The sequence below is a fragment of the Mesoplodon bidens genome (assembly GCF_964165515.1).
Source record: "Mesoplodon bidens genome assembly, chromosome: 16".
In the NCBI taxonomy this organism is placed as follows: domain Eukaryota; kingdom Metazoa; phylum Chordata; class Mammalia; order Artiodactyla; family Ziphiidae; genus Mesoplodon; species Mesoplodon bidens.
The window spans coordinates 22,655,439-22,667,475 of record NC_138173.1 but is presented as its reverse complement, the minus strand read 5'-3'; the positions used below and the strand labels follow the sequence as shown (position 1 = coordinate 22,667,475).

The 12,037-nt window shown below is 38.5% G+C and overlaps 1 protein-coding gene across 2 annotated transcripts in view; it reads right to left on the bottom strand.

The window, feature by feature from the left end:
* The window catches only part of ZC2HC1A (zinc finger C2HC-type containing 1A), a 59,255-nt gene extending 57,936 nt beyond the window's left edge, over positions 1-1,319 (bottom strand). For both annotated transcript variants that reach the window (XM_081214259.1, XM_081214260.1), the window contains exon 1: positions 1,227-1,319. In XM_081214259.1, coding sequence (XP_081070385.1) covers positions 1,227-1,242 — 16 coding nt within the window. In that variant the 5' untranslated portion in view covers positions 1,243-1,319. The remainder of the gene's footprint in view (positions 1-1,226) is intronic.
* Positions 1,320-12,037: the final 10,718 nt, after the last annotated feature.

The following is a 12,037-nucleotide window of genomic DNA, read 5'->3' as shown; positions in this document are numbered from 1 at the left end:
GAGTGATCTGCCTAAAATTAAACAAGCAAAGAACAAGAACTTCATTTGTCGTAGCATACTGCAGCAGCTCACAAGTGGAAAAATCATCAGAATTCTTGCTTATCTATCATCCTCAAGGTGTTTACTATGAGCTAGGAGCAAAAGCATGAAATACTATCATACTCATTACTGCATTTGTTTTTTGGTGACCCTAGGTCATTGCAGTCAACAGTTATTACTTTTCCTTTCATAACACAACCTGAAACAATTTACTCTCTAGCATGCAACAATACACAGAACTCAGTACCTCTGTTTACTAATTCCACCTGAATCTATGTAAATTAAGAGGGGGAAAAAAATCAAGGCTAAATCAAGACAACAGGATCTGTCAATTCTGCAGGCTTATTCTTCATCAGAAGGATTGACCACAATTTGAAAAGGAATGTTGACACTGTTGTTGCTCATGCTAGCTGGGTTTTCTTCCCCCCTTTGTTGTTTTTAAGCGAATGCTGTATTACACAAGATAAAATGGGTAAAGAGAATAGAGAAGTGAAAGAATTGGGAACAAAGCAAAATGTGGAGTCGTGGTTACAGCGCAAAGATAAACCTAAAGATAACGAATCAGTGCTGCCTCTTCCTTACAGAGTCCTCGTGAATAAACCCTTAAATCCTGCGGTTAATCTATTGTCCCGGCTCTAAGGCTGATCCGTGACACTTCCTTGGGAGATGCTCTTGGCATCCCTCCCACAGAAGATGCTGTAGAAATGGAAAAACGGTTACCTAGGGAAACCAAGGGAAGTGGCCAAGAAAAGTATCAGAAGCTCGAGGTTGAAGACACACCACGGGCCTCCAGCAAAGGCTGGCGGTGGGGAGGCGGTAGACATTAACGGAGAGTCTACTTTGCAAGGAAAATAAAATCTGGCCGGAGGTTGTGATTACCAACAGGACCCTCAGGGAGTCAGGCAAGACCAGAAAATGGTAGGAAGGGATTTGCAGGCGTTAACCAGCATCAGGCCCGGGGTGGGGAAGCATCAGGTGAAAACCATCTGAGGAGGGGCAGCCTGAGGATCATTAGCTCGACCGCGCTGGGGCTGCAGGGCGCCCGCCTGTTCCCCGGGCCTCCGAGGAGCGGCGGGGTCCATCTCTCCGGACCTGCCCTGGCCTCCCCGGTACCGAGGTCCAGGGCAGCCCCTCCTGCCAGCCACCCCACCCCCAGACGCCCGGCCCGCATCCCTTCACCTCCTTACCTTCCACTGACTCCATGGCGCCACCGCCTCGAGTTCCGCCAGACTCCTCCAACAGCACGCCGCCGCCGCCGCCGCCGCCGCCGCCGCCGCCGCCGCCGCCGCCGCCGCCGCCGCCGCCGCCGCCGCCGCCGCGCAGCTCGGGCTGTAGCAACCCGGCCGCGCCTCCCACCCGCTAATATTCCGAGCGCCCATTGGTCCGGAGCTGAAGGGGCGGGGCTCCTGGGGGCGGAGCCTCGGGGTGGAGTTCCTCCTGCTGCCGCTGCACAGCTGCCTCTCGTTTCTAGGCTTTCGTGGTAGTCCTCCGAGTAATCCTAGAGCGGTTCGGTTTGCGTCCTTCCGTCTTTGTTCGATTCCAGCCTTGTTTTCTTCACACCTTATCCTCTTGTTTAGAATGTCTCAGCACCTCAGGGTTCCCGTCCGCAGTCCCTCAGTCAGTGCAGTTCTGAATTCCCGTCTGTCCCTCTCTGAGGGCTTGAAGCAAACAAGCAGAGCCCACGTCCTACACACTCCTGAGCAGCACCCTCTCTGTTACCCGCTATTGTCACACTTTACCTGAGTGTGTTCCCTAGACTTTATCTTTACACACAGATTTATGAGTTAAGGAACCTTCTTCCTACAGAAACCATACTTTCTAACTGGGATTGTAGAACTGAGATTCCTCTCAGTATTTAGAAACAATTTCTTCAGCATGAAAGCTTGGGCCCAAAAGAGGTGAAACCCAGCCCTCCCTTCATCTTCAGCTACTCTTGGCCTCCCATGGCCCCAGATTTGATCATTCTTGAACTAAAGTAGAATGCAGGTCTCCCAGCTGATGAGGTAACATCAAAACTATGCTTGATCAGGAAGTTTAAGGCGGGAACGAACATGACAGAAGGAGGCCTGTTTCTGTGAAAACCTCTTGGGGATGAAGGTAACTCCAAAACCAGCTAAAACCTCTGCTTAACATTTCACCAGAACTAAATGTCTTTGGAAATTTGATTTAGCAGTGATAAGCAAGCCATATCGTCGGGTAACTCCAGTATACCTCTCGGTAAGTTATCAGTATTAATGTAATTTCCATAACAAATCTTATATTAATTTTCTTATTAATCTGTTCAGTTACAAAGTTTGGGCATCATATCTAACTTTGTCTACTGTTAGAAGTATGTATCTTACGAACCAATAGCCTTTATGAAGCGAGAGTTCTCTCCACTCCAATGATGGCATTATAAACTAGTGAACAAGCACTTGAGGGCAGCACCATCTCTTATTGGGAAGATGATCTAAGTATATTTGAATGTGGTGCAGTCCATCTCTTATACGGAGTCATGAGACAGCCCGGTCTCAACTCCTCCCCTACCCCTGTTTCTGCCCTGGCTCTTTTGTTCCTCTGAGATCCGAGATCCTAGGCCTAATGGGCCAGCCCACAGCCTTTCCTGCCACTTAGTCACCCTGGACTGAGTGTGGAAAGGTCCTTTCTCCTTGGTGCTGCTAAGGCTGAAGTGAGAATCGTGGGGGCATCGAAGTGCTTTAAAAGAGCACTAAGAAGGAAAAAAACACACTTGGAAGAAAAACCAAAAATAAAGAAACAATTTACTTTACAAATCACAAATTCTTAAAGTTAAGCCAAAAAATGGAGTTGGTTGATACACACCCTATTGGGCATAAATGCTATAGTAACAACAAAAACAATAATAATGATAACAGTAACAATTAAAAAAATCATATTAGGCATGTTTTAGGTCCTTTTCATATATTCACTTATTTAATCTTAAAAACAGCTCTACCAAGTAGATACTATAATTTTCATTTTTGAGAATTAAAGTCTTCAGTTTCTAGATGTCTCAGAGAGATTAATTTTGTTGCTAATATTTTATACTCTTAGTGAATGGTAGCTTGGATGTAAACTCTAGTCTTTCTGAATACCTGTGACGATTTCATGGGACTGCTCACTTCCCTTCCTCCCCACATTGCTTTCTAATTATCTTAAATGTAAATCCAAATATTCAGATTCATTGTTTAAGGTGTACTTGTGTAGGCATTACTACTGTGAATCTTAATTCTTTAAAATGTGCCTGTCAATCTCTACAGGTAATGGTCTCTCAACACTTTTATGCTCCAGCTACCCTGGCTCCTTCAGCTTTTCCTGGTCCTGATCCCTGGGTGAAGAGGAAATTTTCTTACTGCCTTCCTAAGTTCCTTCCTCTATCTCTTACATGCCTGGCCTGAGAGTCTCTTTGGTCTTGATGCTCTCCTCTGGCTTTTCTTCCTCTTGATCTATTCCATTTTTCTGATGCATTCATTCAACAAATATTTGTTGAGTACCTACTATGTTTCAGGACCATTTCATTACTATCCAGTTACTAAAATGAATGAAGCTCAGTTTCTTCTCTATGTTCCTAAGCTTTTATCTGTTCATAATTTTCTTTTGCTCTCCAGTGAGCTTTTTAGCTAATGGTAACATTCATAGAGGAATATGAATTAGAGATCTTCCCACCTCCCTATCATACAAAAAAGAAAGGAAAGGTTCAGAGATGTTTACTGACTCGATCCAGATTACAAAACTACTAAGTAGCTGAAATAGATATTGCACGCTTGTCTGATTACATCATATCCCTGATTCTTTACACTTTGCAATACTTTCCCTTCAACCACCATTCCCTGGGGCCCATCCACATCTCATTTGCACCTTCCAAAGGGCTGAGCAAGCTGCTTATATCTTCTTGTTTCAAAGCTCCAACCTCCTGTTGGATCTTACACAAAGATCAATTTCCCTTTCAGAGACACATCCTTTGGTCTTCATTCAAATCATTTTCAGAACACAGCTAAATGAGATTCTGAATCTCAGTGAAAAACCAACTCATTTTCTAAACCCACTCTGTAAGGTATTTTTTTCCCTCCACAGTCTCCAGGGAACTGACCCACCACAATTTAACACATAAAAAATCATTTATACATTTGGCAATCATAAAAAAAATTATAGTTTTCATCAAAAACAAAAGAGACATATTTTCCTTAAAAATGGGGAGAAGGGTCCGAACAAGTGTTCTAGACTGAGGAACCATATTCTGAGTTAGGTCTTATTAGTTTTATTTTGCAGATTGAAGCAAAACAAAATCTGTAAGTGTTCAGGGACAAAATAATGATAGTCCTGAACAAGAAAACACTAAGAAAAGGAAAAAGAGAGGATCCTAAAGCAAACTTCATTGCCTTCATTGATTGGAGGGTTACTCCGTTCACAGTGTGATAGTGATTATTCTACCTCTTTCTCCTCTAGTTCCAGAAAGAACTCCAGTTCCTTAAGGAGCCTCTATTCTCCTCCACTTTCAAAACTAATTCCCAGCTGCAAAAGGATGAATTTTTTAAACCTTCAATTATGATCCCATCTATCTGTCTCTTGCCACCACAATTCCAAATCTCAGATGAAAATCTATTAGTTCAAATACTTACTGAGATACTCCTACATATGTAACACTGTTCTAGGCACAACAGGAGCTCCAAAATAGTCTCTTTGGTCTCTATAGGAAGTTAATATCTAGTAAAGGAAGCCTGGGCAAGACATAATACAGAACAATAGAGGACAATATATATAATGGATTATTAAGTCTTAGATGTTGTGGTACAGCTTATAAGAGTAATTGGTGTTAAATAAATATTCATTTAGAGATTCACCTATGCTGCTGTATATAACACTAGTTTATTGCTTACGAATGCTGAAAAGTATTTTACCATATGCATACACCACAGTTTATTTTCTCATTCCTGCAGTGAAGGGCACCCAGCTGCCTCTAACCGGCTGCTACAATGAACATCTTTGTGACTGTCCCCTTATGAACCTGGGCTCAAGTTCCTCTGGGATGCATCCCTGGAATGGATTACTGGGCCATATTCATTTCCAGTAAGTATGCCCAGACTGTTCTCTGAAATGTCTGTACCAGCGTACACAGCCATCAGCAGTGTGTAAGACTGCCCATCTTCCTATATCTCATTAATACCTGGCTTAGCGCTAATTTTTGCCCATCTGCTGGGAATCACGAGTTGGGAATCTCTTCATAAACTTGCTGATTCAGATTTGCCGTTCAATGAATTGCCTAATTTTATCCATATTTTATATTGTGATCTCATCTTTCTGTTATGGATTTTTAAATTCCTTGTATATTCTAGATATTAACTTCTTGCTGATTTTGATTAGTTTAAAAATCTTTTTCTAGTTTGTCAAATATCTGATAACTTTGTCTATGATCCCTGTCCTTGAATAGAAATCCTTAACTTTAATTTTGTCAAGTCCATCAATATATTTTCTTTATGAATTGTGCATTTGATTTTTTATTAAGGTTCTCTTCACCTCTAGATTATGAGGGTATTTGTTTACATGTTTTTCTGTTAGTGAAGCCAAACCAAATCCTAAGAAAATGGAGACAATTTAGATTCAAACTGGAGAGGACAACAAAAACATTTTTTTCTAGTGTCTTTTGTGTTATGGGGTAACTCTAAAAATTCAAATAAGAACCAAGGCCTAGAATGTTTTGAGACGTTGTGAATTTCAGCTTTATCCAATTTTGCCTGTTGTCGCCAGGAAAGCAAAATGTTTTTAGGTGCTCCTTTTCCCACCTGGAGGAAGAAAAACAGAAAAAAAAAAAGTGAAAGTATTGAGTCCTTCTCCCTGGCTTTATTATTTATCATAGCAGCTTCTCACAGGCTTTAAAAGAGTTTCCTTTAAAATGCTGTATAGTATTGCAAATAAATATTATATAACGTTGATGACGATGTCATCACCATTATAAATCACCTAAATGAATACCCTGGCACTTCTTTATGATTTTAAAAGCCTTATGGCTCTGTTTCTTAAAACAAGTATTAGGTACTATAGTTTTTGCAGGTACCTTTTAATGGAAACAGCTATATAAGAATTCACCCTATAAACACATTCTAATTACTAATATAATTGATTACTTGGTTTTGCCTAAAGAACTAACAGGTAAAAGTGAAAAACTAAAGCTCTAATTTCCATCATGGATATACATGTTATTAGAATTATCTGCCATTAACTATTTATACAAATGCCCACATTTGCAATCCTGTCTTTCTAGAAAAGTTGCTTTTTACAGTTTTACAATGAAAGTATATTATTCTATTTACTTACTTGCTACTTAGAATGCATACCAAAGGTGTAAGCTTGGTATATTGTTGATCTACTTTTGTCATATGAATCCAACAATTGTTTGCTTGCTGTTTCCAAGAAACAGAGTTGCTTAAGCCTATTCACTTTTATGTTTCTTAGCAGCTGACAGATAATCAACAAAACAGAAATAAGAATCTCCTCTGGTTCTGTTTTCAAAACATAATAAAATGTATATTTTCATAAGAAAGAGAAATTACATATAATAAAATATTAGTATTAATAGGAATTTAATTTACATATAATTAAATTAAGCAGTTTTCAGAGCATTTGAATACTATAAAAGACCGTATGGGGCTTCCCTGGTGGCGCAGTGGTTGAGAGTCTGCCTGCCGATGCAGGGGACACGGGTTCGTGCCCTGGTCCGGGAAGATCCTACATGCCGCAGAGCAGCTAGGCCTGTGAGCTATGGCCACTGAGCCTGCGTGTCCGGAGCCTGTGCTCCGCAACGGGAGAGGCCACAGCAGTGAGAGGCCCGCGTACCGGAAAAAAAAAAAAAAAAAGACCGTATGGATGTCAGTAAGGATTCAGAGAGTTCTTAACACCTTTGCAGTGCATCTGTTATTATTATGAACATCAGAGGCCCTTTGTAGTGAAGGTTATTGTTGCCCTGTTCTCAAATCTCCTTTACACTGGAAGGTGCATCCAGCCCCACTTGTTAATAATGTTGTCTGATAACCCATAGCTACTTCCTTCCCCTGAAAGGTTATGGCCTCATCATCAGGGATCAGCCCGCAGCCAGTGACTGACTGACTCTGGGGTACAACAGGCTAACCTTTGACTCGAGGTAGGCTGAGGCCAGTCTTCAGGTAAGTCCACATCCTTTCTTACCTTTCTTCTTCCCTATTGCCCTACCTGCTTCCTTCACTCAAGAAGAGTCATCTCTAACAAATCGCTGCCTCAAGAATCTCCCTCTCCATCCTTGCTTATAGGGAACCTGACCTAAGATCCCATTATAGATAAATAGTAATGACAATTTAATGACCTAGTGCTATTATTAAAAGTTACTGCATCCCATGCCCAGTAGTAATTGAGTTGATAAGAACTATATAGAATACCAACCATTTATTCAGTGCTTTTGATAATTCTCTACATTTTTGTAGGATGTTGTTTTAGAGAAACTTGGTTTAATATTTCAATCAATGGTATTCAGTACATACTTGCTAAATGAGTAAATAGATATGAGTGAATGGTGTGGTCTTCAAAACAGTTCTTTTAGGTAGGCAGAGAGGTTTTATTTAATGCATAATGGTTATGGTTAATATGTCACTATGAAGACCATTTCCCATATAGTTACATGTGATCCTCATAACCTACCTTTGAGGTAGGTGTTATTCTTTCCATTTTTATGTCAAAGAAACTGAGATTCCATAAGAGTAAGTGACTTTTTCAAAGTTATAGTGAGTGAGTAAGTAGCAGGATTAGAATATGTAAATATATTCTCTAAATTGAGATCCATCTACTGTAGCATAACTGATTTTTCTAAGTAATGACACTGAGTCTGATGAGAATGACAAAAGGGAAAGCATTGGATTCCTGTTCTGTCTCAGATCATGAAAGGGAGGACTCATAAACTGTCCATGGAATGAAATAAATGGGAATGAAGTAAATGGAAGCCATCTGAATTATTCTTTATTTCCTTCAATGACAGAATCTATGTCTGATGGTTAGTTTTATGAGTCAATTTGGCTAGGTCAAAAATTACTCTAGATATTTCTGTAAAGGTGTTTTCTAGATGAAATTAACATTTAAATTGGTGATCTTTGAGTAAAGCAGATTGCTCTCCATAAGGTGGGTGGGCTTCATCCAATCAGTTGAAGGCTTACCTCCCCTAAGAAGGAATTCTGTCAGCAGAGTGCCTTTGGACTCAAACTGAAATTCTACCCTGGGTCTCCAGCCTAAGGACCTACAGATTTTGAACTTTACAAGCTTATACAACCACAGGAGCCAATTGCTTAAAATCAATCAAGCTCTCTCTCTTTCTCTTTCTCCCTTGATATAGATATAGATATAGATATAGATATAGATATAGATATAGATATAGTTATAGATAGGTTCTAGGCCTCTGGAGAGCCCTGATTAATACACTATGCTTACCCAGGTAGTTGGGTAACCAACATCTGGAAAGCAGCGAAGTAAAACCAAGCATATTCTCTGAAAGAATTCAAATCTTTATATAACCTTTGCCCTTATTCAGATACCCCATTGGCTGCTTCCAGTTGTCAGAGTTCTCCTTTGTTCCCATCCTCTTTTCAGAGGTAGATATTTCATCTCTTTGTGTCTCAATTTGGACACCATAGAAAGAAGCAAACTATGGCCCAATTTAAAAAAATAAACCTATAAAATATCTTAATCTCCCTCCACACTTTACTCTAGAAAGACCCAGAAAGATTTATTAAAAGATTGCCCAACATGGATGGTTGGTTGGCTAAACCATGGACTAGAACCCAGGTCTTCTGACTTCTGGCCCTTTGCCCTTCAGGCTGTAAATTTGTGTCTCTTTTTATACAAATTATTACATAGTTCAGTTCTAGGCATTGTAAGCATAAAAGCCTGTGACTTCAAGGAACTTAAATTCTAGTTCATTGAGCAAGAACATGTGAAGATAATAATAATAAATGACTAATAGCAAATAACATATTGGATATAATTTAAGGGATAAATGAAGACGATAGAAAATATGTACTAAATAGTCAAAGTAGAGAGATTATTTCAGGCTGAGTTTCTAAGGAAAGATTAATGAAGAAGAATGGATACTGAGAATGGAAACCCTACAGAAGTTTACAATCTAGATGGGGTTAATAAGATATAAAAAATTGCTAGGAATATATGCTCACACACAGAACATGAAAAATGCTAGAATGAAAAGTTTAGGTCAAAAAGGCAGAGGAGTTATAGGGAAGAAATATTCATATGGTTTGGAATTGGAAAATGGATTGTAGTTAATGGATTTTGTATTTGTTCTTTTAAGTTATGTAGGATTATGACAGATATTTTGGGTAGGGTGTTGATCACAGGATGAACCAAGGCCAGAAAAGCAGGAATGATAAGGGCAGGTTCAGAGGACAGTGAGAACATGGTGAAGATGGAAAATTAATTAGACAAGTATTTAGTGAGCATTATTATATGTGAGAAATTTAAATTGGGCCCAGATTACAGGGGGTTTTGGATTAAAATTTATTTTATAGACCATGAAGGCTCTTCAGCCTTGATGATTTTTGAACAGGATGAAACATTTTTTTAAAGTATAATTTAAGATGACTATCTCTGGTAGAGACAGTGAGTGGAGTGATCTTTTGGAAGGACACTGAAATGACCCAAGCCTCACATGATGATGGTTTAGCTTATTGTTGGTAACAGAGTTGGTAGATCCAAGGGTGTGGTTTTATAATATTTGATATTATCATTTTCCAGGATACAAGTTTATGAATCTTCCCTTGTCTATTACTCCAGCCACCAGTGGGTTACATTAAATAGATTATCCATGAAAAATAGTAACAAAATGTAAAACACTTTATTATTGGTTGGGCTAATGTTCAATAGCTCCATTGTAGAACTATTGGTGGGACTCCACAGTATAAGCATTGTATTAGTCAATTCAGGCTGCCATAACAAAATACCATAGTTGGGGTAGGTACTGTAGAAAAAAGAAACTTATTTTCTCACAGTTCTGGAGGCTGGAGTCAGAGATCAGGGTGGTTGCAGGGTTGAGTTCTGGTGAATACACTTTTCATGGCTTGCAGACACCAGCTTCTTGTTGTGTTCTTACATGGAGAAACAAAAAGATATCTCTCGCTCGCCTCCCTTCTTATAAGGCCAGCAGTAATATTGGGGAAGGGCCCCACTCTTATGACTTCATTTAACCTTAATTGCCTACCAAAGGTCCTACATCCAAATATAGTCACATTGGGGGGTTAGGGCTCCAACATGTGAATTTGGGGGTGGAGGAGGGACACAATTCAGTCTATAGCAGCATTTTTTTTTTGATATACTAGTAAAAAATTAAAATGTGACATACAAGGTGTATGGCACTGTAATTTACAATGACTAGAATAAAATGGCTATAATAATTGAAGATTAACCATAACTCCGTGACCTTCTGACAGTTAAGCTTACCCCAACTTAGAAGAAATAAACCGAATTACAAGATCTCTTTATCAGATATTAAGAAGTATTCTGACTCTTCAGGAAACTTCCTCCTAAAGTTGAGTTATAAAAGCAATTTATGGTAAGACATGATAATTGAAGGCAAATTAGAAAATAAAGATGACTAGTTTGGAGGATTAAAAGGATGGAAATTCTAATGGAAGGAAAGGGAAATTGACAGAGAAGTTCATTGGAAACAAAAATATGCATTTGGTAATTTACAATGATAAGATATTTTACAAAACGAAAAATAAAGCTAAATATGGTATTTTCAATAATACACGAGATATAGTTGTCAAAGTAACACTTTAGTTTGTGTTCCTGTTTAGAAGTGAATTGTTAACATCATTGTGTTTTTTACAAATGTTTCTGTGGCAAGATATGAAGTAGTAAAAGTTTTGGTGCTTATTAACAAGTCAAACCATTTGTATCAGGGAAATTATAAAATAAAGATAATGAGGTCTTACTGAATTAATTATCACAAGATTGGTGGGTAAATTTCACCACCTTTCTACAACATGGGATTCAACCTTAAGCGAACAAACAAACATTTACAAAGATATCCTGGTAGTACCAATGTAGCCAAGACATTTAAAATAAAGTAAAATTTATTTTGAAATTTAAAATGAAGTTTAAATATTTACAAATGGACCTTAGAAATGCAAAAATGAAAAGGGACATTTTGTTTTCATTAGGATTTTTAAAATTTGTTTCCTTTACACAGAATGAAGCATCTTCATAGCAAACACTTTACTGTGTTTCCTTAGGGACAAAAACAGAAAGAAAGTTCAAAATTACTTCTTGTTCTCCAACTGAATAATGAGCACTTTGCCCACTAATTCTGTGAAGTCTGTCTAAAAATTGCAGCAGCATCACAGTGTTTACACAGCTTTAGAACAGAATTGACCTATTAGAAGTCAATCTGTCCTTTGAAAATTTATTTAAATTGAACACTCTTCTGTGGGAAGGCCAAGAGTTTTGCCAATTTATAGATTTTATATTTTCTTGGTCATATCTGACTCCAACGACATAGTTCTGCTGAATTATTAACTTTATCCCTGGTGCTGGGTCTCTTCCCCATGCTCCATGGTGATCACTTTGTGGAAATCAGACTCTTTTCCTTGAATCTCTATATGCCATTCCCATAAATATCTGCATGTACAATATAGTGGATTTATGATAATACAGTCTAAAGAATAATACACTGAATTAATCCCTAATTTATCCCTCTCCCCGCTTCCCCTTTGGTAACCATAAATTTGTTTTCTATGTCTGTGATCCTATTTCTGTTTTGTAAATAAGCTTATTTGTATCCTTTTTTTTTTTTTTTTTTTTGGATTCCTCATATAAGCAATATATATTTGTCTTTTTCTGGCTTACATCACTTAGTATGATAATCTGAGTTTGGGATTAAAATATACACACTACTATATATAAAACAGATAACCAACAAGTACCTATTGTATAGTACAGGGAACTATACTCAATATCTTGTAATAACCTATAA